The sequence below is a fragment of the Leopardus geoffroyi genome, chromosome C2 (assembly GCF_018350155.1).
Source record: "Leopardus geoffroyi isolate Oge1 chromosome C2, O.geoffroyi_Oge1_pat1.0, whole genome shotgun sequence".
Taxonomy (NCBI): domain Eukaryota; kingdom Metazoa; phylum Chordata; class Mammalia; order Carnivora; family Felidae; genus Leopardus; species Leopardus geoffroyi.
Genome location: NC_059333.1, coordinates 132,129,706 through 132,155,503, shown reverse-complemented (window position 1 = coordinate 132,155,503; position 25,798 = coordinate 132,129,706). Strand labels below are relative to the sequence as shown.

The 25,798-nt window shown below is 37.7% G+C and overlaps 1 protein-coding gene across 2 annotated transcripts in view; it reads right to left on the bottom strand.

Annotated features, from left to right (window-relative positions):
• PIK3R4 (phosphoinositide-3-kinase regulatory subunit 4) overlaps positions 1-25,798 on the bottom strand; it is a 79,598-nt gene that overhangs the window by 20,550 nt on the left and 33,250 nt on the right. For both annotated transcript variants that reach the window (XM_045503642.1, XM_045503643.1), the window contains exons 10-14: positions 23,602-23,805; positions 13,618-13,819; positions 11,146-11,333; positions 9,944-10,154; positions 6,730-6,895 (exon numbers count right to left, since the gene is read on the bottom strand). In XM_045503642.1, the coding sequence (XP_045359598.1) occupies positions 6,730-6,895; positions 9,944-10,154; positions 11,146-11,333; positions 13,618-13,819; positions 23,602-23,805 (971 nt within the window). The remainder of the gene's footprint in view (positions 1-6,729; positions 6,896-9,943; positions 10,155-11,145; positions 11,334-13,617; positions 13,820-23,601; positions 23,806-25,798) is intronic.

Sequence of the window (25,798 nt, the reverse complement as noted above, 5' to 3'; positions counted from 1 at the left end):
TAGCTCCTAGCAGTAAGTTCCCTATTTTTCTTTACCTTGGAATGTCTTAATTTGTCCTTTGTTTTTGAAGGGCAATTTTGCTGGATATAGAATTATCAGCTGACAGTCTTCTTCTTTCAACACTTTCAATATGTCATCCCACTGACTTCCAGTCTCCATCATTTCTGATGAAATGTCAGCTGTTAATCTTATTGAGGGTCCCTCATATGTGATAAGTCAGTTTTCTCTCACTGCTTTCAAGATGCTGTCTTTCAATAGTATACTTATCATGTGTCTAATATGGCTCTCTTTCATTTTCATCACACTTGGAGTTCACTGACCTTCTTAACTGTGTAGATTAATGTTTTCCACCAAATCTGGGGAATGCTTAGCCATGTGTCTTCAAATATTCTTTCTGTTCCTTTTTCTCTCTCCTTGCCTTCTAGGACCCCTCCTATGTCTATGTTGGCATTCTGCAGGCCTCTGGGGCTCTGTTCATTTTTCCTTATTCTTTTTTAGATCCTCTGATTGGATCATGTCAACTGATCTATCCTCAAGTCCCTGATTTTTTCTCTTGCCAGCTGAAATCTGTTCATCCTCTCATGTGACTTGAACTTCATTTATTTCCTTATTTTAGTTATACTTTTCAACTCCAGAATTTCTACGGATCACTTCTATCTTCTCATTGATAGGTATATTTGGTGAGATATTTGTCTTACTTTGAATTCTTTAGACACGGTTTAATTCTTTGAACATATTTTTAATAGCTAATTTAAAATCTTTTTCTAACAAGTCTGATATCTAAGATTACTGAGAAATAGTTTCCACTGACTGTGTTTTCCTGTGTATAGACCATACTTTCCTGTTTCTTTTCCTGACTTGCAATTTTTTGTTCAAAACTAGATATTCGGGGTGCCTAGGTGGCTCAGTCGGTGAAGTCGGACTCGTGATTTCTGCTCAGGTCATGATCTCACGGTTCCTGGGTTTGAGCCCCACGCTGGGTTCTGGGCTGACAGTGCAGAGCCTGCTTGGATTCTCTCTCTCCTTCTCTCTCTGCCTTTCCCCTGCTTGTGAAGGTATGCACTCTCTCTCTCAAAATAAATAAACATTAAAAAAAAATAGAAACTAGATAATCTAATTGACATGTAAACTTTGGAAATAATATTCCAAAGTTATTTATTTAGTGACTTTCCTGGACTAATTCTATAAAGTCTGTATCTTTTTCAAGTGTAGCCACTAAAGTCTTTGTTGGGTTAACTTAGTGGTCAGCTAATGACTGGACAGACATTTCCCTTCATGCCTTAAAACAGTAAGTGTTCTAGCCTTTGCTGAGGCTCTCTGTGTTTGTGCACACCTTCCACAAAGAGGGTTACAACTCTGCCTTATCCTTCGTTTCCTGCTTGTACAGAGTCTCAAGGTCAGCTAGAGGCGAGAACTCGGGCTTCTCAGTTCTTTCTTGGGCATGTGAACAACCCTACACATGCATGTGGGTATGAACTTTTCAAAGGCCCCTCAGACATCTCATTCCTTAATTCTTCCTTTTAAGTTTTTTGTTGGCCCCTTACAACTGGTAATGCCACCTCGGGCCACTGCAGTGTTAAACAAATAGCATTGATAATTTCAACAAATGTACTGTGGGCATCGTTTTTCTCAAAGAACAAGATGAGCCCAGTGAAAGAAAGACAGACCCTAAGAATGGAGCTTCCAACAAGCTGGCAGAAAGGTCAAAGAGTGACAATTCCCTAGAGATGGGGCTTTTAGCCATTATGACCCCTCCAAGCACAACGAAGCTTCTGGTTTTCATGGCTACCATAGTTGTTGAACTGTGAATTTCAAAATTACTGCAAAGCTTGATAAAGGGTTGGGCAGCTATTAGTTTTCAAAGCTACTGCACTGCTTGGTAAAAGGGGATAAAATTAGGAAACACATGGCTCAGTGTTCTGAGAATCAGCTGATTTTCATGAATAACACTCTTCAGACTATTGCAGGACCTTTAATTTCTAGAGCTCTGAAAATGTTGATTTTGACAGTATCTACCAGTGTTCTATTTTTATGAAGGAACAGATTTTTAGAAATCCTTACTTTGTCATTCCAAAAACAGAAACCCTACATGGGTTCTTAAACTTACTTCTTAAACATATTTTCTCACACGATATATCAATATATTTCATCAAAAAATTCATTTCCACATCAGTTTTGTTTTTGCACCATCACTTATTTATCCAATTTAACCCCTACTGCTGAACCTCTAGTTTGTTTCTAATTTTTTTTTTTACTGTTATAAAGAAAGCCACTCTGAACAGCCTTAAAACTAAATCTCTGAATTCATTCTTAGTTATTTTCTTAGGATATGGACATCATAAAGCCTTGAAATATATATATTGTCAAAAGCCCTCCATGGATGATGGATATATCAACTGCATTCCACCAAAGGGCACTCACTATATGAGAATGCCCAATCGTGCCAGTTGGTTTTCTTATTACATTTCAGAGTCGCCTCTAAGTTCCTTTCTTAAAACTTTCTTCTAGGGGTGCCTGGGTGGCTCAGTCAGTTGAGCGTTCAACTTTGGCTCAGGTCATGATCTCAAGGTCTGTGAGTTCGAGCCCTGTTGTCGGGCTCTGTGCTGACAGCTCAGAGCCTAGAGCCTGGAGCCTGCTTCAGATTCTGTGTCTCCCTCTCTCTCTGCCCCTCCCCCACTCATGCTCTCTCTCAGAAATAAACATTAAAAAAAAAAAACTTTCTTCTATTGCAGTCTGATGTAACTTGATTGGCTTATTCTCTCTCCTTTTCTGACCATTCTCTTCCTGTCTCTGAAATTCGACTGGCAAAGATTAAGCCCTCTGGCATCCTCAGGGCTTTTATAGGCCTTTATGCTCCCTTTTCTTCAGAGTAGCCATACCACTCAAACACTTCAACCTCCAAACACTATCAGTGACTCTATATGTTACCCTAACACTGATAACTTCCTTGCACACCTCTCATATTGTATCAACTTTTCATTAAGACAGAACTCCACTGAGATGTTTTATCATTACTTTCAACAAGTACCAAATTCTTCAACCTCTCCCAAAATCGAGAAGTTAAATGAGCCAAAAATAGGGTAGTACAAGAAGGATATGGAAAATAATTTCGAATACTATAAAGGATTAAGTTTTTTAAAAATCTATGTGAAAGGTTAAAAACAACAAATTTCACAAACTAGTCCCCAAGGGACACACCAAAAGAGCCTAGATCCAGGTGACCTAAATCACCATTCATAATTCAGTGAGAAAGTCAGGACTGGGAAGTGGGTGGTCAGCCAACATAATGCATAGGGGAAAAACCTCAGTAGTCAGAATGTACTAGTAACATTTCCTAAAAAAAAACAAAAAAAAAAACTTTTCCTAAGAAAAAAGAGGTTTGTTTCTCTTTCCCAGCCACCAGCTGTTCCCCACTTGGATCTGACAATAATAATGGCCTGCCTCTTCCCTAATCCAGTTCATGAAGGCATGTGATGAGGGCAACACATTCTGTTCCCTTCCCTTCCTCCCCACCCTGGAATGAAGCACCCCCAAGCCAAGGCCTACTACACTCCACAAATAAGACAGCAGGTGTTACAACAAAGCAAGAGAGCAGCTGCATTCAGAGGAAATCCAATCTCTAATTATCATACTTCCCAAAGACTATACAGTCAGCTAAAATGCCACATTTTCGGGGGTACCACTTTCTGAAATGTGACACTTGGATACTACTCCCTAAAATATGACACTGGAATACAGAAGGCATGGCTCAGTAATAAAAATCATTTGGGAATTAACAAATGAGACTTTTGCAAAGTTAACCAATGATTCCAATTTCTTACTTGAGAGGTTTACACATGTCAAATGAACTTCCCCTCCTCATAAAATGGGCAATGAGGGACACTTGGATGGCTCAGTTGGTTGGGCGTCCGACTTCAGCTCAGGTCATGACCTCACGGTCTGTGAGTTTGAGCCCCGCATCAGGCTTTGTGCTGACAGCTCAGGACCTGGAGCCTGTTTCAGATTCTGTGTCTCCCTCTCTCTCTCTGCCCCTCCCTGGCTCATGCTCTGTCTCTCTCAAAAATAAATGAACATTAAAAAAAAAATTTTTTTTTTTTTTTAATTTTTTTTTTTTTTTCAACATTTATTTATTTTTGGGACAGAGAGAGACAGAGCATGAACGGGGGAGGGGCAGAGAGAGAGGGAGACACAGAATCGGAAACAGGCTCCAGGCTCTGAGCCATCAGCCCAGAGCCCGACGCGGGGCTCGAACTCACGGACCGCGAGATCGTGACCTGGCTGAAGTCGGACGCTTAACCGACTGCGCCACCCAGGCGCCCCAAAAAAAAAATTTTTTTTAAGGGGGGCAATGAATTCAACTGATGATGATATAACAAAGATCATTTGAAAAATAATTATCAGAAGAGATATTTAACATACTAACAAAAATGCTAATAATGGTGGAAAAAATTTTTTTAAAATGATTGTAGGCAGGGGGAAGGCAGGGGTTTTCCACAAAGGACATTCCGGTATGATGGCTACATGCCATGAGACTGGTTTAAGTTGCAGAGTGTATGTTTTTATTGGAACTCATGAAATGGTTCACTTGAGATCTGTGTATTTCATAGCATATGAATTTATGGCAAAAAAAAAAAAAAAAAAAAAGAACTATATGGGGCGCCTGGGTGGCGCAGTCGGTTAAGCGTCCGACTTCAGCCAGGTCACGATCTCGCGGTCCGTGAGTTCGAGCCCCGCGTCAGGCTCTGGGCTGATGGCTCAGAGCCTGGAGCCTGTTTCCGATTCTGTGTCTCCCTCTCTCTCTGCGCCTCCCCTGTTCATGCTCTGTCTCTCTCTGTCCCAAAAATAAAATAAACGTTGAAAAAAAAAAAAATTCAAAAAAAAGAACTATAAACACAGACTGAACTCTAGCTAACGATACATAAATTGAAGTGTTTAGAGGAAGTGTACCGATATCTGCAAATTATTTTGAAATACATTTTAAAAAGATGAATTGAGAGGAGGATGGATAATTACATGACAACAAATATAGTAAAATTACAGAATCTGTGAGGCAAGAATATGAATTTTCTCTGTGAAACTTTTTAACTTTTCTTACAGGTTTGAAATTTCATAATAAAATGTTGACAAAAAATTGCTAAATGGAACCTGGGTTCTGGGATTCTGTTATTGGTTTTTGATTTATGTTCCGACCAATGCAATGCCAAGAAAGAATGAACATGAAAAACAATTAAGCATAGAGTAAAAATGCAGAGCTCTTTTAAAAAAATAAACACCACAAAACTGTATCACATTGTTCATTAAAGAGACAACTTTTGGGGTGTCTGGGTGGCTCAGCTGGTTGAGTGTCGACTCTGGATTTTGGCTCAGGTCATGATCTCATGGTTCCTGAGACAGAGCCCCCTGTGCTGACAGCGCAGAGCCTGCTTGGGATTCTCTCTCACCCTCTCTGTCCCTCCCCCAGTCACGCGCATGCTCACTCGCTCTCTCTGTCTCTCAAAATGAATAAACTTAAAAAAAAAAGGTCAACTTTTCACTTATTTTAGTTATCAAAGATACTCTGATGATTTTGTGGTTAACTGCGGTTGCCGAACTGATAACATGAAAAGCACCAGAGATCTCTTTTTTCCACATGAAATTCAATTTTGACATCTAGTAGCTTTCTTTTCAGACCTAGACCAAACTAGGAACAGAACAAATATGAGTATGGTAAGAGTGACAGGGATGGGGAAATGGAGGGCTGGCAGACAGACTGCATAGCAAGTAGGGACACAACTACAAAAATGTACGAATCTAAATCACACTTATCAAAATCACATCAGCACAAACAGTTTTAGGGATTTCAAAGTCATAACTAAACTCCATCTTGACCATAACAGCAGGGCAATGGTACAGTGAGTGTTTTCCTTCCATGGCTAGCCATTCCATCATCTTTCACTTTTCTCTTCCTCATATTCCATCTAACCCATTTAGCAAAATTTGGGCTCTACCATCAAAATCTATCCCAAATCCGATCATTTCCCACTACCTCCACCTCTTCTTGAGTTACTATCATAGCCTCTAACTGCTTCAGTATTCTCAATACAAGAGCCACAGCAGTTCTGTTGAAATTTAACTCAGACCACGTTTCTCCTCTGCCTGGAACCCTCCAAAGGCTCCCATCTCATTCAGAGTAAAAGTCAAGAGTCCTTTACAATAGCCTACGAGGCCCTATATGATCTGGCCCCTCTCCCTCCTCCCTCTTGGCTCACTCTGTGCCAGCCACACAGACCTTTCTGCTGTTCCTCAAAACGTGCCAAACCATCTTTCTACCTCAGGGCCTTTGAAATCTCTCTTTCCTCTGCCTGGAATGCTCTTCCCGGAGAGATCCACACAACTCTTTCCTCCACCTGTTTCAGGTCTTTCCTCAAACGACATCATCTCTGGGAGGCAGTCTCCAATCAATTTATTTAAAATTCTACTCTACCCCACCCCCTACTCTATTCCCTATCTGTCTTCCCTCCTATATTTTTCTCTAATAACATTTTTTACCATGTAACGTACTATATGTTCTGCTTTTTTATACTATTTATTGTCTGTCACCTCTCACGAGAAGGAAAGCCCCACAGAGCAGGTATTTGTGTCCCTTTATCACTGCTATATATCCCTGGTTCCTAAAGCACCTGTCAGAGTGAGCACTCAATACATATTTGTTGATTGAATAAATGGATTCTCCTCCCAAGCACGTATTACCTGGTAGTGGTGGTCTTCCCCTCCATCTTTTGACTATTCCAAATTTTCACTGTGCCATCATTTGAACACGTTGCAAAAAGGGAATGTTCATCAGAGACTCTAATTCGATTTACAGCAGATTTGTGTTCATGAAGATGTGCAACTAGCAGCCCTTTAGGACGCCACCCTAAGGAAAAGCAAAGGAGTATGTCTTGAACTATAGTTTACAAATACTATTCTTCTCTCACCTCCCAGCTACAGTCACCAACAACCAGCATGAAACCAATCATAAGAACTAAACAAAGGGTTCCAAGAGCTAGCCAATACAGAGTGGCCTACTAGGCCACGACAGATACTTTTATCTACTGAGTAAGACATCCAAGATAGCAATGAAGTGTTGCTCAAAGAGCCTGAGAGTGACTGTACCTGGGGCCCTTCTCTAGTATCTGAAAAGGAACAATAGTCACTTACTACCTGGGAGAACCCTGACTACTTGCTCAACAGGCAGAGATAATGGCTACCCTAATTTACAGAAATTGGGTGCTAGGGAGGCAACCTGGTTCTTATAGTCTCAAAGACCCAGACCCATCATAATATAATGTGTGGCCTTGAGGTACTTATTTAAACTATCTGAGCTTCGGGGCGCCTGGGTGGCGCAGTCGGTTAAGTGTCCGACTTCAGCCAGGTCACGATCTCGCAGTCCGTGAGTTCGAGCCCCGCGTCGGGCTCTGGGCTGATGGCTCAGAGCCTGGAGCCTGTTTCCGATTCTGTGTCTCCCTCTCTCTCTGCCCCTCCCCCGTTCATGCTCTGTCTCTCTCTGTCCCAAAAATAAATAAACGTTGAAAAAAAAAAAATTAAAAAAAAATAAATAAATAAACTATCTGAGCTTCAATTTCCTCAAATGTAAAATGAGGGAATTATTACTGAACCCAAAGGATGGATATGGACAAACGAGATGTATAAAGTATCTAATATTGTGTCCCACATCCACAGTAAACACCCAAATGTTGATGTCTTCTCTACTTGCAATCACTTATTGTATGATATCAACATGTTAGTATAAGTAGTATTATTAATTATAGCCCATGGACTTTCCAGTACTTTATGACATCTATGCACATGTTTTATTATGTATATTTTTGTGTATGATTTGTTTCTTCTAATAAATTATAGATTTGTTGAGGCCAGAGACCATGTCATATCCATTCTGAATCATTCACTGTATCTAGCATAGGTTCTTGCATATAAACAAATGTCTTCAATGTTTGAAGAGTAAACTTTTATATTTAGTTTAACATTTAATATTTAATATTAATCAATTTTAAAATAAAACAGAAAGCTATACTAAAGATCATCCTGTATTGGGGGGTGCCTGGGTGGCTCAGGTGGTTGAGCATCCAACTCTTGATTTTGGCTCAGGTCATGATCCTAAAGTTGTGGGATTGAGCCCCATGTCGGGGTCTGTGCTGAGCATGGAGTCTGCTCAAGATTCTCTCTCTCTCTCTTTCTCTCTCTCTCTTTCTCTCTCTCTCGCTCTCGCTCTCTCATTGTCTCCCTCTCTCTGCCCCTGCCCCTCTCCCCCGCTTGCACTCGCTCTCTCTCTAAAAAGAAAATAATAATAATAAAAGTAAATAAATAAAAGATCATCCTGTTTTTTGAGATTCAGCACAGTGCCTAATTAAGTAATACCAGTATCATTTTAGGATAAAATTATTTCTTTTTTACAAGAAAACAAAAATGAAAGCAAGACTCCTGCCAAACCTGGCTAATTCTAAGATAAAAAAAATATGTTTACCCTTGGACCTCTAGCTCACATGTGTGGGAAGAACAACTGAATGTGATTTTTAAAGAGGATATGCTAGATTTGAAAGTGATCGAAAACGCTCTGCCGTGAAGTCTAGATAATCTACCAGGCTAGACTGAACATTTCCCTCTAGAGAAAATCAATTTCACAAAACCACTCAAGTGTGGAAAGAAAAAAATCAAAAGTCCAACAGTCATTCCACATTTTTTGAACCTCAAAACTTGATACCTTTTCTGTGATTTTCTGAAGAAAAGGTATAGTTCCACATAAGTATAAAATGCTACTTATAAAGACATTCTGTTGTCAAATAAGTAGACAGTTTGTGGTTAAGTTTTTTTGTTTTTAAAGCAGAGCTGGTATATATTACAGAAACAACTTAAACATTCCAGCACATTTTGCTAAAATTCATGTGACCTGAGAGGCCACTTAACCACTTAATATTTCAATCTTTAAGTCATTTAGGTCTAGGGGCGCCTGTTGGCTCATTTGGCTGAGCACCCCACTCTTGAATTCACCTCAGGTCAAGATCTCACAGTTCGCGGGATCAACCCCTGTGCAGGACTCCGCACTGACAGCACGTGGGGCTCTGTGCCACGTCTGGGATTCTCTCTCCTCTCTCTCTCTTCCCCTCCCCACCCTCTCAAAATAAATAAACATTAAAAAAATCATTTGTCTCTACCAGCATTCTCCCCAGAGTACACAATGGGAAGCACATGGGAATTCACATGATTTTTAAATCTCTAAGCATAAACACACTATGCATTTCTTCTCAGAGTTTTCAAGTTAAATTTTTATTATTAAAATCTGTACACAGAAACTCACTAAAAATGTTTTTAAAATCTACAAATCTAGTATCAAAAACTAGCTCTAGCTCTACATTTATACTGGGAAAGTCTGTTAACATAGCTGAGCCACATTTTCATCTGAAGTATCTCTTAAATCTTCTCAAAATATAGTAGCGTTTCCCCCAAATCTTAATGTTGATAATCACTTAGTGCTGGAGTTATAACTGATTTTGTCTGCTTTTTAGAAGTACCCATTACTTTCCAAATGTTTTGCTTTTCTAAAAGAAAATAGATGTCAGACCCTTCAGAAATAAAAACTGGAGCTTACCCCAGGAAGCCTGACATCCTATGAAAAAGTGGCATGACACTAAGTAGGCAGGTAAAACCTAGCACTATAAATGGGGAAAATGGATCACAGGCTGGAAACACTACATGGCCTAAATAAGACACTGCGAGTTGCCCTTACAGCTAAGAAGATCCAAACTCCACAAATGACTTAAAATTTCTCATTTAATGCTTCTTCCTCTAGGCTTTCAAGTGACAGTTTTGTTCTTACTTCCTGGTAATTAATTATCAGCACCCTGCATTAGACTCTAGGCTCCAGCACCCGGGCTAGAATACAACTACCCAGCGGCGGCACTCTTACCAGGTGGTGGTGGCTTGCTCTCCCATTCAGCATTTTCCATCATCTGCTTAGCTATCCTCTCGGCGTTACACTGCTCCCGCTTTTGCTGTATGAGCTGCTGAAGTTCCGTTTTACACGTTGTGATCCGAATCTGGTACGTAGACGGTAAAATTGTACTACTTAAAACCTGTATTGTTGGTTTTCTATTTTGGACATTTGTCACTTCTGGAAACTGCAAAACAGAATTATAAGTATGTATGTTATAAAGCAAGGTATACTCGATGATAAAAACGTACTGATGTTCTCTTTTCATCATATCAGCTTTTTTCCTTATTAACGTGCCAATTTTTAAATCCGTTTAAATATAATGACATTTGTTCAGTGAAAATCTCATTAAAATAAAGTTTAACCGCAAGTATTACACTTCCAAACTTCTACATTATTAAAAAAACTATCAGTATAGCAATAACATTAAACAAAAATCCACAGAATTTAAGTGAATAGAAATAGAATTTATCAGTTGGTTCAGTTAGTATTCTTCACTTAAAACATATTGGCTTAAGGAAGAGTTACCTTAAATTACAAATATACTTAAAATACATAAAAATTGTAACATTTCTCACAGATGGCAAACTAGGGACTTTTCTTCCAGAGATGTTTTTGCTATTTTACAGATATGTTATATTAGAGAAAGAATAAAAGATTTAAAAGGTTCACTGCAACCTAATTATAATTATAGTCCATAATGATGTCTTCAACCCACAATTTCAGATCACTTTATTGGGGAGCACTCTAACGCAAGGCCCTTTTTGATGATTTCAATTACTAGACTTCCCCTTGGCTATAAAATTAAAGATAAACCTGTCTTAGAAAGAAACATATCCTTAACTAGAGAGAACAAACTGAGGGTTGATGGAGGGAGATGGGTGGGAAATGGGCTAGATGGGTGATGGGCATTAAGGAGGGCACGTGTGATGAGCACTGATGTTGTATGTAAGCGATGAATCACTAACCAACTCCTGAAACCAATATTATACTATATGTTAACTAAGTTAAATTTAAATAAAATTTGAAGAAAAAAAAAAGAAAGAAAGAAGAAACACGTCCTCCCTTAAAGGACAACTCACTATATTGGTTTTCCCAGTATAGTACACAGCCTTTAAACAACCAAAGCAGCAGAAAGGGATTGAAAAACACAAGGATTACTGCCTAGATGACAGTACCTGTGGAGAAGTAGACAAAGGGACACAAATGCCAGCAGAGGACTCAGAACGAGGAGGCTTCCCAGTCTGAATCACTTCCTGGTCACTCCCTTTAGGTAGGGCCTGTGGCATATTCGGTGGTTCCAGTGACCCAAACATACTTTTCCATTCTTCATTTACATTTGAGTCTTGTTTTACGTGTTTTCTAGCTACAAAAACAGGTTCAGAATAGTCAGTCTAAAGGAAACCTCTAAAACCAATATGCACTTTTATTTATTTTTTTGGTTAGGGAGGGATAGCAATGGACTTCACATCCTATTTGTTCTTTATGATCTCCAATTTATTTATATTTATATATCAATTCCTTAACCCTCACTTTATCTCTAGGGCAGATGGAACAGATGCACTTTCAGTGCATTAATAATTAGACCTAATTGTTTCCTAGTTTCCTAAGGTGGGCTCAATTTCAAATAACCACTTTATCTCGAGAACCAACAAGAAAAACAACTTTCTCAAATGTCACCAACCACACTGATATGACCTACTTCCAGTATCCGTTACTTGGGAAACAAACAAACAAAATGTAAAAGTCAATTGCTATATATTACCTCCAGACTAAAGAGATGAGAAAATCTTTTTAAAACATCTTTCTCCAATTACAAAAAGTACATTCGGTAACACAAAATTCTAGTATTAATTACAAAATATAGAATGAGTTGCCCCTATAACTTTGTAAATCTCATACACTGTATCATTTATGACGTACTACCATATCATTTTGCAAAAATAAAGTAGTACAGGGGCGCCTGGGTGGCTCAGTCGGTTAAGCGTCCAACTTCAGCTCAGGTCATGATCTCATCATCCGTGAGTTCAAACCCCACATTAGGCTCTGTGCTGATAGCTCAGAGCCTGGAGTCTGCCTCGGATTCTGTGTCTCCCTCTCTCTCTGACCCTCCCCTGTTCATGCTCTGTCTCTGTCTCGAAAATAAATAAACATTAAAAAAAACTTTTTTTTTAATAAAAAAAATTAAAAAAATAAAGTAGTACAAAGTAATATAAAGTATTTTACAATCTGCTTTTTCCTCTCAACCGAATACACTGAATGTTTATTTAACCATTCCCCTATTAATGGCCACTTCAATTATTTCCTTTTTTTAAACTGAGAACATTCTTCTACATATTTCTTCACATGCCTGTCAGTTTTCTTGGGAGAAATTTTCAGAATTGACTATAGTGACTCAAAGAGTAAGAACGTTGCTTTCTAAAAAGAACATGTTCAATTTATAATCTCATCAACAGTGTATGAAAATGCCTATTTCCCTACAACCTTGCTAACAACAGATATCATCAGTGTTTTGCTAATCACATAGGCAGAAAATGGCATCTCATTGTTTTGCATTTATCTACCTTTTCAAACATGCATTTCTATTCTTCTATCAGTTGTAAGTTCAAATCCTTCAATATTTTTCTTTTGGGGTGCTTGTGTTTTTCTTATAATCTGTATGAGTGCTTTACTTATGGATGTAAACCACTGATAATTAAGTTCCAAATACTTTACCCCAAGTTTGACAATTAGAGGTTTATTTTTAAATACAATTCAGCTGCCTTTAAAATCTGATACTGGAAAAGAGTGGTTTTTAAATGCATGTACTTGGAAATAAGTACATCTCCAAAAAGGGTTAAAGGAAGAATACGCAAGATCTTAAAAACCTCATACAATCAATGTCAACATCCTTGTCACAGAGCTGACAGTTCTAAATCTAGAGACTTGAAATGATTAAGTCTTCTCTGGTCTCTACTCTTTTGTTATTTCATTGTTAATAACAAGACTGTTCTTTTCAATTCACTGGGCATTACCTACTAACACTAGATAATTATCTCGTTTTAACATTGATTATTGGCTTGGGTTGGTGTTTAAAGGATTAAAAAATCAGGATTCCATCTTCAATCATGTAAATCCACAAAGGCAACATTATTCTATTAAGAATAGGGCTTTGGAGGGGCGCCTGGGTGGCGCAGTTGGTTAAGCGTCTGACTTCAGCCAGGTCACGATCTCGCGGTCCGTGAGTTTGAGCCCCGCCTCAGGCTCTGGGCTGATGGCTCAGAGCCTGGAGCCTGTTTCCGATTCTGTGTCTCCCTCTCTCTCTGCCCCTCCCCCGTTCATGCTCTGTCTCTCTTTGTCCCAAAAATAAATAAACGTTGAAAAAAAAGAATAGGGCTTTGGAGTCCAGCTTTGGTTTGATTCTTGATTCTGACACAGAAAGCCATAATTGTGACAGGTTACATAAGCTCTTAACTGTTAATTCAATTCTCCACTTTTCCTCCCCTAAATATGCCTGTTACGTAATGGAGTCACATACAGTACTTGAAAGTTCTGTATCTGGAAAATGTGACTTATTTTACTACTAATTAGCTACAACTAATATGCCTTATGAAATAAGTCTTATGAAGTAATAACACACTAAACACATACACATATATAAATGTACCAACCTCGCTTGTCATCAGGTTCCTGTTTGGTTTTAACAAGATCAACTTGTCTCCCAGTTATGCCTAATGCCCCTAGGTCAATTACACCTTTCTGACTACTATCATGAAGATGGCTCTGGTCTACTATATTGGCCTTTGCTTTGTTAGATTTCATCATGAAGTCTTTCAGTGCCAAGAGTTTGTCTTCCTCTTCCTCTGTCATTCCCTAAAACCAAATAAAACATATGTTATAGAGATTATTTCCAAAAGTAATAACAGGCCTTGGAATGACTGAAGGGTCAAACCACTAATTTAAAATTTTAAGAGTCAAAATGGTAAAATGGAGCAAACAAAGACAAGAGAAAAAGAAAGTATCAATATAGAAAAACATCTCTACTCTGATCATCCAGAACACTCTCTATTATAGCACTTTCCATTTTGTATCATAATTTATATCTTAGTTTTCTTTCTAAATGGGAGCATTCAAGTATAACTCACCTTTGAAATCTCCAAGGAACTTAATACAGTGCCTGGTATCTAGTACATGTTTAATATGTAACTCTGAATAAACAAACATTTATTACCTAAACAAAAATTCTGAAAATACAATATTAAGCAAGAGAAAGTCTATATGCTTCACCCTTATCCTAGATGTGTTGAGAATATTAAATGAGACACTACGTGTGAAGGCCCTCTACGGTATATAAAACATTCTATACACCTCAGAAATGGATACATGCTGGCTGACCTGCAAATGCAAGCAACACACCCTAGGGAAATAGTATAATTAAAGTCAGATTGCCTATGTACATTCAAGCTCCATTACTTACTGTATGTGTAACCTTGGGCAAGTTACCCAATTTCTCTAAACGTCTACTGATTCCAGAAAATGAAGATAATGAAGTAATTATTAGCACCCATCTTACAATTTGGGGGGAGGGGCTACTTTGAAATTGTAGTTAAGTTATTCTACTCAAGGCACTTAGAATACTTGAAACTGACAGCCAATTAATACTAAATATTTAATTTCAATAATTCAATGTGAAATATTCTGATAAACAAAATAGTTCTGCATTTTTTTCTTTACTTTCAAACCATCCACAGAATCCTCTATAATGTTTTTATAATGCCAATGGAAAAAAAAATAAAATAGCAATTCCCCTGAGGCTTTAATTAGAATCCTGATGGAGCTTAAATGAATATTCACAACCCACAGTCACAATAGGACACAAACAAACCCTAGAAAATTAGAAAGTTAAGAAAAAATAAAATGAAATTGCATTAAAGTCTAATAATCATAGAGGGATCTCTAACTGAATTTTTTCCAACACTGGCCTGAAATTCTTCATTTATTTTTACTTCTCCTCCTAAAATTTGCTTAGCGTAGACAATTTCATAGCTGTAGTAAGAATTCTATTCTTTCTGTTAGACTACATCTTAGTTCACAAGAGAGAGGTCTCAGTTCTAGCCCACAAAAGGAGGGTCATCATAAGAACCATAAAAAGGGATAAAGTATTAACATATGCCATATAACATGGAACAATCTTGAAAATATTTTGCTAAGTGAAAGTAACCAGACACAAACGTGCCACATATTGTATATATTCCATTTACAGGAAATATCCAAAATAGACAAATTCCTAGAAGCAGAAAGTAGATTTAGTGGTTGCAAGGGGCTGGAGAGAGAAGTAAACGGGGAATAATTGCTAATGGGCATGGGGTTTCTTTCCAGGACGATGAAAATGTGAATTATTTTCTGTGCGAATTTTCTCCATTAAAAAAAGCTAGAAATGCACCATGGGGAAAACAAAGTTGTTTTTTAAAACAGTAATACAATCATATTACAGTTTCCAGACTCCCATACGACACACACCAAATCAGAGCACTGCAAACAATCATCCCTAAACAGGAAGGATTTAGATTAAACTCTCAAGAATTAGGAGTAATTTCAAGACAAGATTATAAGTCAGGATTTTTCTTTCAGTATTTGGTATAAATACCTAAAGGACATTATAAGAAAGGAAAACTGAAGGACAAATCATTTATGAATCTAAATGCAAAAATACTCAACATATCAGCAAACAAAATCCAGACTATAAAAAAATTTTACAGAATATTTATATTACTTTATATTACCTATATATTACATATTTACACTTATGTGTTTTATATTAAAAATCTACTTAATACATTAAAAACAGAAAATTGGAACAGACCAACTACTAGAAATAAAATTGAATCGGTAATCAAAACACTCCCAACAAACCAAAGTCTAGGACCAGATGGCTTCACAGGTGAATTCTACCGAACAGTTAAAGAAGAGTTAATACCTATTCTTCTCAAACTATTCCAAAAACCAGAAGAGAAAGGAAAACTTTCACATTGAGTCTATGGGGCCATTAATGGCCTGATACCAAAACCAAACAAAGACACCACAAAAAAACTGCAGACCCAAATCTCTGACATAGATACAGTATTTCTCAACAAACATGAGCAAACTGATTTCAACAATACATTTAAAAAAATCATCCACCACAATCAAGGGACATTTATTCCAGGGATGCAATGGTGGTTCAAGATTTGCAAATCTCGGAGAATTAACAAAATGAAGAATAAAAAATTATATGATCAATAAACACAGAAAAAGCATTTGATACAACATCCATTCATGATAAAAAACTCTCAACAAAATGGTTTAGAGAGAACATACCTCAATATAATAAAGGCCTTATATGAAAAACCCACAGGTAACATCATACTCAATGGTGAAAAACTGAGAGCTTTTCTGCTAAGATCCACCAAGACAAAGATGTCCACTCATACCACTTTTATTCACAATAATAATCAAAGTCTGAGCTGCAGCAATTGGACATGAAAAAGAAATAAAAGGCATCCAAATTGGTAAGGAATAAGTAAAACTGTCATTATTTGCAGCTGATATCATACTATATTTAAAAAACCCTAATGACTCCACCAAAACACTATTAGTACCGATAGTACTAATGCAGAATACAAATGGACATGAAAAAGAAATAAAAGGCATCCAAATTGGTAAGGAATAAGTAAAACTGTCACTATTTGCAGATGATATCATACTATATTTAAAAAACCCTAATGACTCCACCAAAACACTATTAGTACCGATAGTACTAATGCAGAATACAAATGGACATGAAAAAGAAATAAAAGGCATCCAAATTGGTAAGGAATAAGTAAAACTGTCACTATTTGCAGATGATATCATACTATATTTAAAAAACCCTAATGATTCCACCAAAACACTATTAGTACCGATAGTACTAATGCAGAATACAAAATAAATACACAGAAATCTGTTGCATTTCTATACACTAATAATAGAGCAGCAGAAAAAGAACTTAAGAAAACAAATTCCATTTACAATGGACCAAAAAGAATAAAATGCCTAGGTATAAACTGAAGCAAGGAGATGAAAAACCTATATTCTGAAAACTATACATTGATGAATTAAATGGGAAATTCAATTTAATCAAAACCCAATTAAAGAAAATGACACAAATGGGAAGACATACTGTGTTCATGAATTGAAAGAATTAATATTGTTAAAATGTCCATACTACCCAAACCAACCTATAGATTCAATGCAATCCCTATCAAAATACCAACAGGTTTCACAGCACTACAACAAATAATACTAAAATTTGTATGGTATCACCAAAGACCCCAAATAGCCAAAGTAATCCTGAGAAAAAAGAAAAAAAGCTGGAGCTATCACAATCGAGGAATTCAAGACATACTATAAAGCTGCAGTAGGGGTGCCTGGGTGACTCACTTGGTTAACCGTCCGACTTCGGCTCAGGTCATGATCTCACAGCTTGTGAATTTGAGCCCCATGTCAGGCTCTCTGCTGACAGCTCAGAGCCTGGAGCCTACTTCAGGTTCTGTGTCTCCCTCTCTTTGCTCCTCCCCCGCTCATGCTCTGTGTGTGTGTGTGTGTGTGTATGTGTGTGTCTTTCTCAAAAATAAACATTAAAAAAGTTTTTTTTAAATAATAAGTAAAGCTGCAGTAATCAAAACATTATGATACTGGCACCAAAAAAAGGCACATACATCAATGAAACAAAATAAATAAACCCATACTCATATGGTCAATTCATCTATGACAAGGAGGCAAGAACATACAATGGGAAAAGCTAGTCTCTTCAATAAATGATGCTGGAAAAACTGGACAATTACATCCAAAAGAATACACCTGACCACTTCCTTACAGAATACACAAAAATAAACTCAAAATAAATTAAAGACCTAAATGTGAGACCTGGAACCATAAAATTCCTAGAAAACATAGGCAGTAATTTCTTTGACATGGGCCATAGAAACATTTTTCCAGATATGTCTTCTCAAGCAAGGGAAACAAAAGCAGACATAAACTACTGAGACTACCCAAAATAAAAGCTTTTGCAGAGCAAACGAAGGCATCAACAAAGCCATCAATAACCAAAAAAGACAACCTAATGAATGGGAAAAAATATTTTTGCTATTGCACAGCAAAAGAAATCATCAACAAAACAAAAACGACCACCTAACGAGTGGGAGAAAATATTTGCAAATGATACATCCATTAAGGGGTTAGTATCTAAAATATATAGGGGCTCCTGGCTGGCTCAGTCAGTGGAGCACGTGACTCTTGATCTTGGGTTTTGAGTTCAAGCCCCACATTGGGTATAGAGATTACTTAAAAATAAAATCTTGGGCACCTGGGTGACTCCATTTGTTAAGCATCTGACTTCAGCTCAGGTCATGATCTTGCAGTTCGTGAATTCGAGCCCCGCGGCGTGACAGCTCGAAGCCTGGAGCTTCCTTCAGATTCTGTGTCTCCCACGCTCTCTGCCCGTTCCCTACTCACACTCTGTCTCTTTCTCTCTCTCAAAAAGAAATAGACATTAAAAAATAAATAAATAAAATATTTCAAAAATAAAGAAAAGAAAAAAAAAAGAAAAGAACTTGCGTAACTCAGCATCAAAAAAAAATAATAATAATCCAATTAAAAAATAGGCAGAGGTCAGGGCACCTGGGTGGCTCAGTCAGTTAAGTGTCCAACTTCAGCTCAAGTCATAATCTCATGGTTTCTGGGTTCGAGCCCCAAGTTGAGCTCTGTACTGATAGCTCAGAGCTTGGAGCCTGCTTCAGATTCTGTGCCTCCCTCTCTCTCTGCCCCTTTCCAGCTCACACTCAGTCTGTCTGTCTCTCTGGCCAACAGACATGTGAAAAGATGCTCAAGATCACTCGTCATCAGGGAAATGCAAATGAAAATCACTGAGATATCCCCTTACACCAGTTGGAATGACTAAAATCAAAAGGACAAGAAATAGTAAGTGTTGACAAGGATATGGAGAAAAGGGGACCCTCATGCACTGTTGGTGGGAATGCAAACTGGTGCAGCCACTGTGGAAAACAGTATGGAGGTTCCTCAAAAAATTAAAAAAAATAGAGCTACCCATATGATCCAGTAATTCCACTACTGGGTATTTACCCAAAGAATATAAAACACTAATTTGAAAAGATATGTGCACTCCTATGTGTATTGCAGCATTATTTACAAAAGCCAAAACTTGGAAAACAGCCCAAGTGTCCACTGATAGATGCTCAGCCATTAAAAAGAATGAAATCTTGCCATTTGCAACAACATGAATAGATTTAGAGTATAATGCTAAAAAAGGAGAAAGACATATCCTGTATGATTTTACTCGTGTGTGGAATTTAAGAAACAAAACAAGGGGCGCCTGGGTGGCGCAGTCGGTTGAGCGTCCGACTTCAGCCAGGTCACGATCTCGCGGTCCGTGAGTTCGAGCCCCGCGTCAGGCTCTGGGCTGATGGCTCGGAGCCTGGAGCCTGTTTCCGATTCTGTGTCTCCCTCGCTCTCTGCCCCTCCCCCATTCCTGCTCTGTCTCTCTCTGTCCCAAAAATAAATAAACGTTGAAAAAAAAAAAAAATTAAAAAAAAAAAAAAAAAAAGAAACAAAACAAATGAACAAAGGAAAAAAAAGAGACAAACCAAAAACAGACTCTTAACTACAGAGAACTGATAGTTACCAGAGGGGAGGTGGGGGTGGGGGTGGGGGAATGAGTGAAACAGGTAAAGGAAATTAAGAGTACACTTATCTTGAGCAGTGGATAACGTACAGAATTGTTGAATAACTATATTGTACACCTGAAATTAATATAACACAGTAAACTATACCGGATTTAAAACTTTTTTAAAAAACAAGGCTTAAAAGGATCAAACTGATTCAAACTGATTCCAAATAAGTTAACTGTACAACAGAACAATCCAACACCGTATCAAGAAATTCAGCACTCTAACAACATAAAATTCACAATCAACAGAAAGAGAAACTGGGTGGCTGGGGATCAGAGATTGAAGGAAAACTTACATTTTATTATGTATCTTCCAATATCTTTTTATTTATTTTTTATTTTTATTTTTATTTTTTAAAATATTTTTTAATATTTATTTATTTTTGAGAGAGAGAGAGACAAAGCACAAGCAGGGGAGGGACAAAGAGAGAGAGAGAGAGAGAGAGAGTGTCACAGAATCCGAAGCAGGCTCCAGGCTCTGAGCTGTCAGCACAGAGCCCGACGTGGGGCTCGAACTCATGAACCATGAGATCATGACCTGATCCGAAGTCAGGCACCCAACTGACTGAGCCACCCAGGCGCCCCTCCAATATCTTTTTAATTTTACACCTTGTGTCTATACTACCAGTCAAAACGTATTCAAATAAAAATCTTTTAAAAATCAAAAATGTTTAGTATATGCCATTTTTTAAAGGAGTGAAATCAGAATATTCTTTTTTTTTTTTTTTAAAGAGGATTGATTTTTTTTTTTCATATTTATTTATTTTGGGCAGAGTGCAAGTGCGGAGGGGCAGAGAGAAGGGGACGGAGGATCTGTAGCAGGCTCTGCGCTAACAGACTGACAGCAGCAAGCCTGATGTGGGGCTCAAACTCACGAACTGTGAGATCATGACCTGAGCCGAAGTCTGATGCTCAAGTAACTGAGCCACCCAGGTGTCCCAGAAATCAGAATATTCTTATTCTGTATTAGCGGGTGATCAAATGGATACAAATAAAACAGACAGTTCTTGTGAATGAGATTCCAAAACAGCCCTGCCACGTATCACCTCCAGAAGGTAAATCCTATTAAAAATCTGGAGTTTAGGCAGATTTTAACTACCATATATTTCAAAAGTGTACTTTAAAAGTCTATTTTCCATGGGGCGCCTGGGTGGCTCAGTCAATTAAACATCTGACTTCAGCTCAGGTCATGATCTCACGGTTCATGAGTTCGAGCCCCGCATCAGGCTCTCCACTGACAGTGCAGAGTCTGCTTGGGATTCTCTCTCTCCCCATCCTCACTTCCCCTCCCCCACTCGCGCTCTCTCTCTCAAATAAACAAACTTAAAATTTTTTTTAAATTAAAAATTAAAAAAATAAAAGTCTATTATCCAGAACCCTGAACATATTTTCCCATAGAAACAATGCTAGGCTAGTCTAGAAAAGTCTATTTTACCCATGATGCATCTCAAGTATAGTCCTATACAAAAAGCACCGTAAAACCCCAAGGGGGGAAAAATTGTAGGCGTATTCAGATTTCACATTTGCAGAGGCTAAAAGCATCCTTCCCTCTGTATCCCTGACATTAGGAATAGGGACTCAGTTCCCAGCTCCAAAGCCTCCCCCTGACTCCAAGCCTCTGCAAACAATGCCAAGAAAGGTAGCACAGGGACCAAAAAGAAGCGAAGCAGATAAAAGGCGTGCAAGGGGCTGGAGGAGATGAACTGCACATGGAATCTTCCTAAGTCCATAAAAACCTCAAACAAGTCTCTCAGTCTTAGCTCCCTGTCCTTTATTTTGAGGCCAGATGGCATGTTGAAGGAGGAAGGGATTTGGAGTTAGACTGGCTTAGGTTCAAATGTCAGCTTTAAGCTGAATGAACTGTGTGAGCATAAGCAACTTAACTATCCTCTTTGGGCTGCAGTTTCTTTAACTATAAAATAGGGAATAACATCTGTTGTTCAAGGTTGTTATAAGATCAGTCACAAAATATGGAAAGCACCAACTGCAGTGGTAGATTTGTTGAAGGTCCTCAAAAAATGGAGCCTAGTATTGTTCTGCTGTTACTTCTTACTTCTTCTGAGGACCTCAGAGACTCTGGCTTGCTCTCCCCTCTACTAGCAGCACCTGTCCCTTGAAACAGAGTACTACTAACCCTTAGGAGTCTCCTAAAACTGTTAGTAACAGAAACAACATAAAACACAGGGAAACATGTTCCTCCTTCCCTCCTGATACAAATGTGGGTACAAGTGACAGACAAATGAATACATCAAGCACTAATATTCAGAGGAATACAAATCAGTGAGTTTAGTGATTTCATCATGGTACCCAAAAATGAGGGCTGGCACTCTGGAAGCAGCAATGGTAGAAGGGTTTAGAATAGGAAGCAGAAGGTAAAAAGGCTACGGAAACTGCTCCTTCCCTCTCCCTCCTCTCACCCATGGCAGTGGCAAAACCTATACCCACAGCAAGATGAAAAGCAAGAACGAGGGGCTAGAGAGGCTCCAAGAAGTAACCAATGACTTAGTGTGAAATTTTAGTACAGAAGCTTTTAATTTAATACACAGAATTTGTAGGAGAGAGAGGAGTACAAAGAATCACACCATCCAAACCCAAAGAAACATCTAAATTGGGGTGGTTTTTACTATATGCTGAAGTCTTTTTGATAAGGATTACTTACTCAAGAGAAACAATAGAAAACTGTGATTCAATATCCAATTTTCCATAAATTGCTTTCTAAAATATTTAATACATCTAATGTATGAGACAAGGTTAAAAGAAGACCCAAAGAAAAAGCTCTTTAGTAATTCAAGTCATATCAAATTAGGTCTTCTAAAATATAGGAAATAGAACCACTGGCCTGGAAGAGGCATTCAGCGGCAGCTCCCGCCTCCAGGCAAATTGAGACCTAAAAGAACCAAAATGGTTATTGACCAGGCTCCCTAGGAGATGGGATATTCAATATCCCATAGGAGATGGGATAATTCAATATTCAATCACCTAAAGCAACATATGAGCCTGAAACAGCACTGGACACTCAGTAACTAGTACAATACAAGAAAGGATTTATATCTTCAAATTGATCTAATTCTCTCTGCAACTGAAGCATTTTCTCATGTTCTTGCTGACAAGACATGACTGACAAGTATTCTCTTAACCAAAATGTCCTGCAGACTTAAAGACCATCATTAAAGTTATCTCTCAGTATTTGCTTTAAGGCTCATGGAACATTTATTCATAAATTGTATTCTTTATTTCCAGCCATTTTCATTTCTATCTTGACTTCTCGAAGTTCCATATATCCCTCTTAAGACAGGGCACTGAATCTGGACTATTTCTAAAGAGGCCTTACTAATTCCAAGGATAATAAAAAGATTACTTATTAGTTTTGACATCACCTGTTAAATGATACAAATTCATAGGCTTTAATATACAACAGAAACTGGTTTATTCAATCTAAGATGCATTATAAATCCCAATCATTTCTGATGTTTGCATGTAGTGAGAACTCTTTACATTTGAACTAAAATAAACCAATATCTTTCTGTGGTGCATCTGTGCTTTGCAATGTTTCCTCTAATTGAATTTTTTTTTTTGTGTGTGAAATATGGAACTGAATCAAGAATATTACTCAAACTTAAGGTTATATCTACTTTCTCCATTATTTACATAGACAATAATCACAAAAGAAACTTAACAGGTCTCCCATGATTCCTTACTTAGCTCAAACTAATGCCTTATCATCATCCTAGCATCTCCAATATGCCAAAGCAAATGTATATATTTGCCAGGTTTTATTCATTTTTTTATGATGTGACTTAATCAACCAAAAAAAATTTAATAGCTAAATGGATGCTTGAATGTTCTTAGCGAATTTGTGTTTAAATGTAAGATTTCAGAAAGGTGATACAACCTGTGAGAGCAATTTCTTCAGAAGCTGTGCTATGGCAGGATCCTCCGGTGGGGGGCAGTCAGGAAGAGACCCATTTCGCTTCTTTTGGCGCATGTGAAGATGTCTGAACAAGCTAGTAATATCTTTAGACCTCAAAGCATAATCAAATATAGAACGACTTACTGGATCTTTTAAAACACTGAGTAGAACAAGTTTCCTTTCAATCTATATTAGAAAAATAAAAAGAATCAACCAAAGATACAACATACATTACAGTTATTTTTATATTCAGTAAATACAACCTGTGTTAACATAGGTATTTATTTTCTAAGAAAATGGGAGATACCAACATTTGCGATTTTGCTTAGAAGAAAAAAGAATACTAACGACCTTTAAGAGCTAAGGTTTCTCTTTTCATTGTTAGCATTTGAGTATACATCTGTGTCTTTCATATTGGAAGAATAACAATATATACCCAGGATGGAAAAATTTAGAAAATGACAAAGAGCCTTTTTCTGGATGCCAAATGTGATGACCTCCTAGATCAAAAAAGTACCCGTGGTCTAACAGCCAACAGGTACTGACCAAGAAAAGAAGCTCAATCATCACAGGGGTGCCCATCAGTCATTAGGTTTCTCAGTAGCTTCAACCACTTCTAAAAAATATTACTCTCTCCACAGAGCTCATAAAATCCTTCCTTTTATTATCCCCAAGGACACCCTCCTTGTCAACACATATATAATAAAAAGGATGAGCATACTAACAGTAACCAAGAGGGCTTTCTTTGGACCTATTTAACTACCTGGTAAACTAGCCAGGCGAAACCAGCATAAAATGGTATCTTTTGTCTAATTCAAATTGTAGAAAGGTAAGATTTATGAAGCATATGTATCATTAGCCTCTCAACTCCTAATCCTGGTCTCTCAAAAAATAAAACTATATACAGATTTTTATTATGAAATATGAAATATATATTTTTTCCTGAGAAAACAAAGAGAGTGGTGCAGATTTCTTAAAAAACACTTAATGTCAGATTTATTTTTTAATGTCAGATTATAATAAACCACCACTAAGTTATTACAAACGCAAGTAATTTTTAATTCCCAAGGATACTTTCTCCACACCGTTTTATAAGAGTTTAATAAACAAACTTCTAAATTTTTATCTTAGAGAAAGCGAGCATAAGCAGGGAGAGAGGGGCAAAGGGAGAATCTTAAGCAGGCTCCACACTCAGAGGAGAGCCTAAGGCAGGGCTTGAACCCTGGGATCATGACCTGAGCTAAAAACCAAGAGTAGAACACTCAAATGACTGAGCCACCCAGGTGCCCCTCACAAACTTCTAAACAGAATAACTAGTTAAAAGTAGTAAGACTCTCTAGACCTGATTTCCAAGGGAACTTCAATAAATTTTAAAAGAAAGGGGTGCCATGCTCAGCATGGAGCCTGCTTAAGATTCTCTCTCTCCCTCTTCCTCTGCTCCTCCCCCTCCCCTACTCCCACGTGTGCTGTTAGGAAGGAAGGAAGGAAGGAAGGAAGGAAGGAAGGAAGGAAGGAAGGAAGATGGATGGGGTGCCTGGCTCGCTCAGTTGGAAGAGATGCAACTCTCGATCCTGGAGTCAAGTTCAAGCCCCACATTGGGTGTGGAGATTACTTAAACTTAAAAAAATAAAAGAAATAAAAAAGGCATACTTTCTAGTAATATTACCTTATATATGTATATAAATTGCTGAGATAAAAATTAGAAATTCTACAAACTATGAAATAAAAGAATGATGACCCTCAGAAACGGATAAATCTACGAGGAAAAGGACAGAAGGCAAAGCCAAGCCTCCTCATCTCCAGAAGATATCCAATGTCATTTTCTCCAACCAAAGGAAGGTACATTGGAACATAAAAGTACTAGGAGCCAGAAGCATGTGAATTTGCAAAAGGGAAACACAGTTTTACTAAAAAATTGGATATTTCACAGTATTTTAACAGAATCATATCTCAACAGTTCACTCAATTTAGATAGGTATGTATTTTGAAAATGAGCTTTCCAGGAAGATGAAGGGTATAACAAGCTGGGTAAAAAACTGCCTTATACAAACCAAATACCCAAAGTTTATCATCAAGTGCTATACTGGGAAGGGAGCAGGGGAGACAAGTCATTAGATTAAAAAAAAAAAAAAAAAAAAAAAAAAAAAAAAAAGATTAAATAAGATTTTAAAAGATTAGA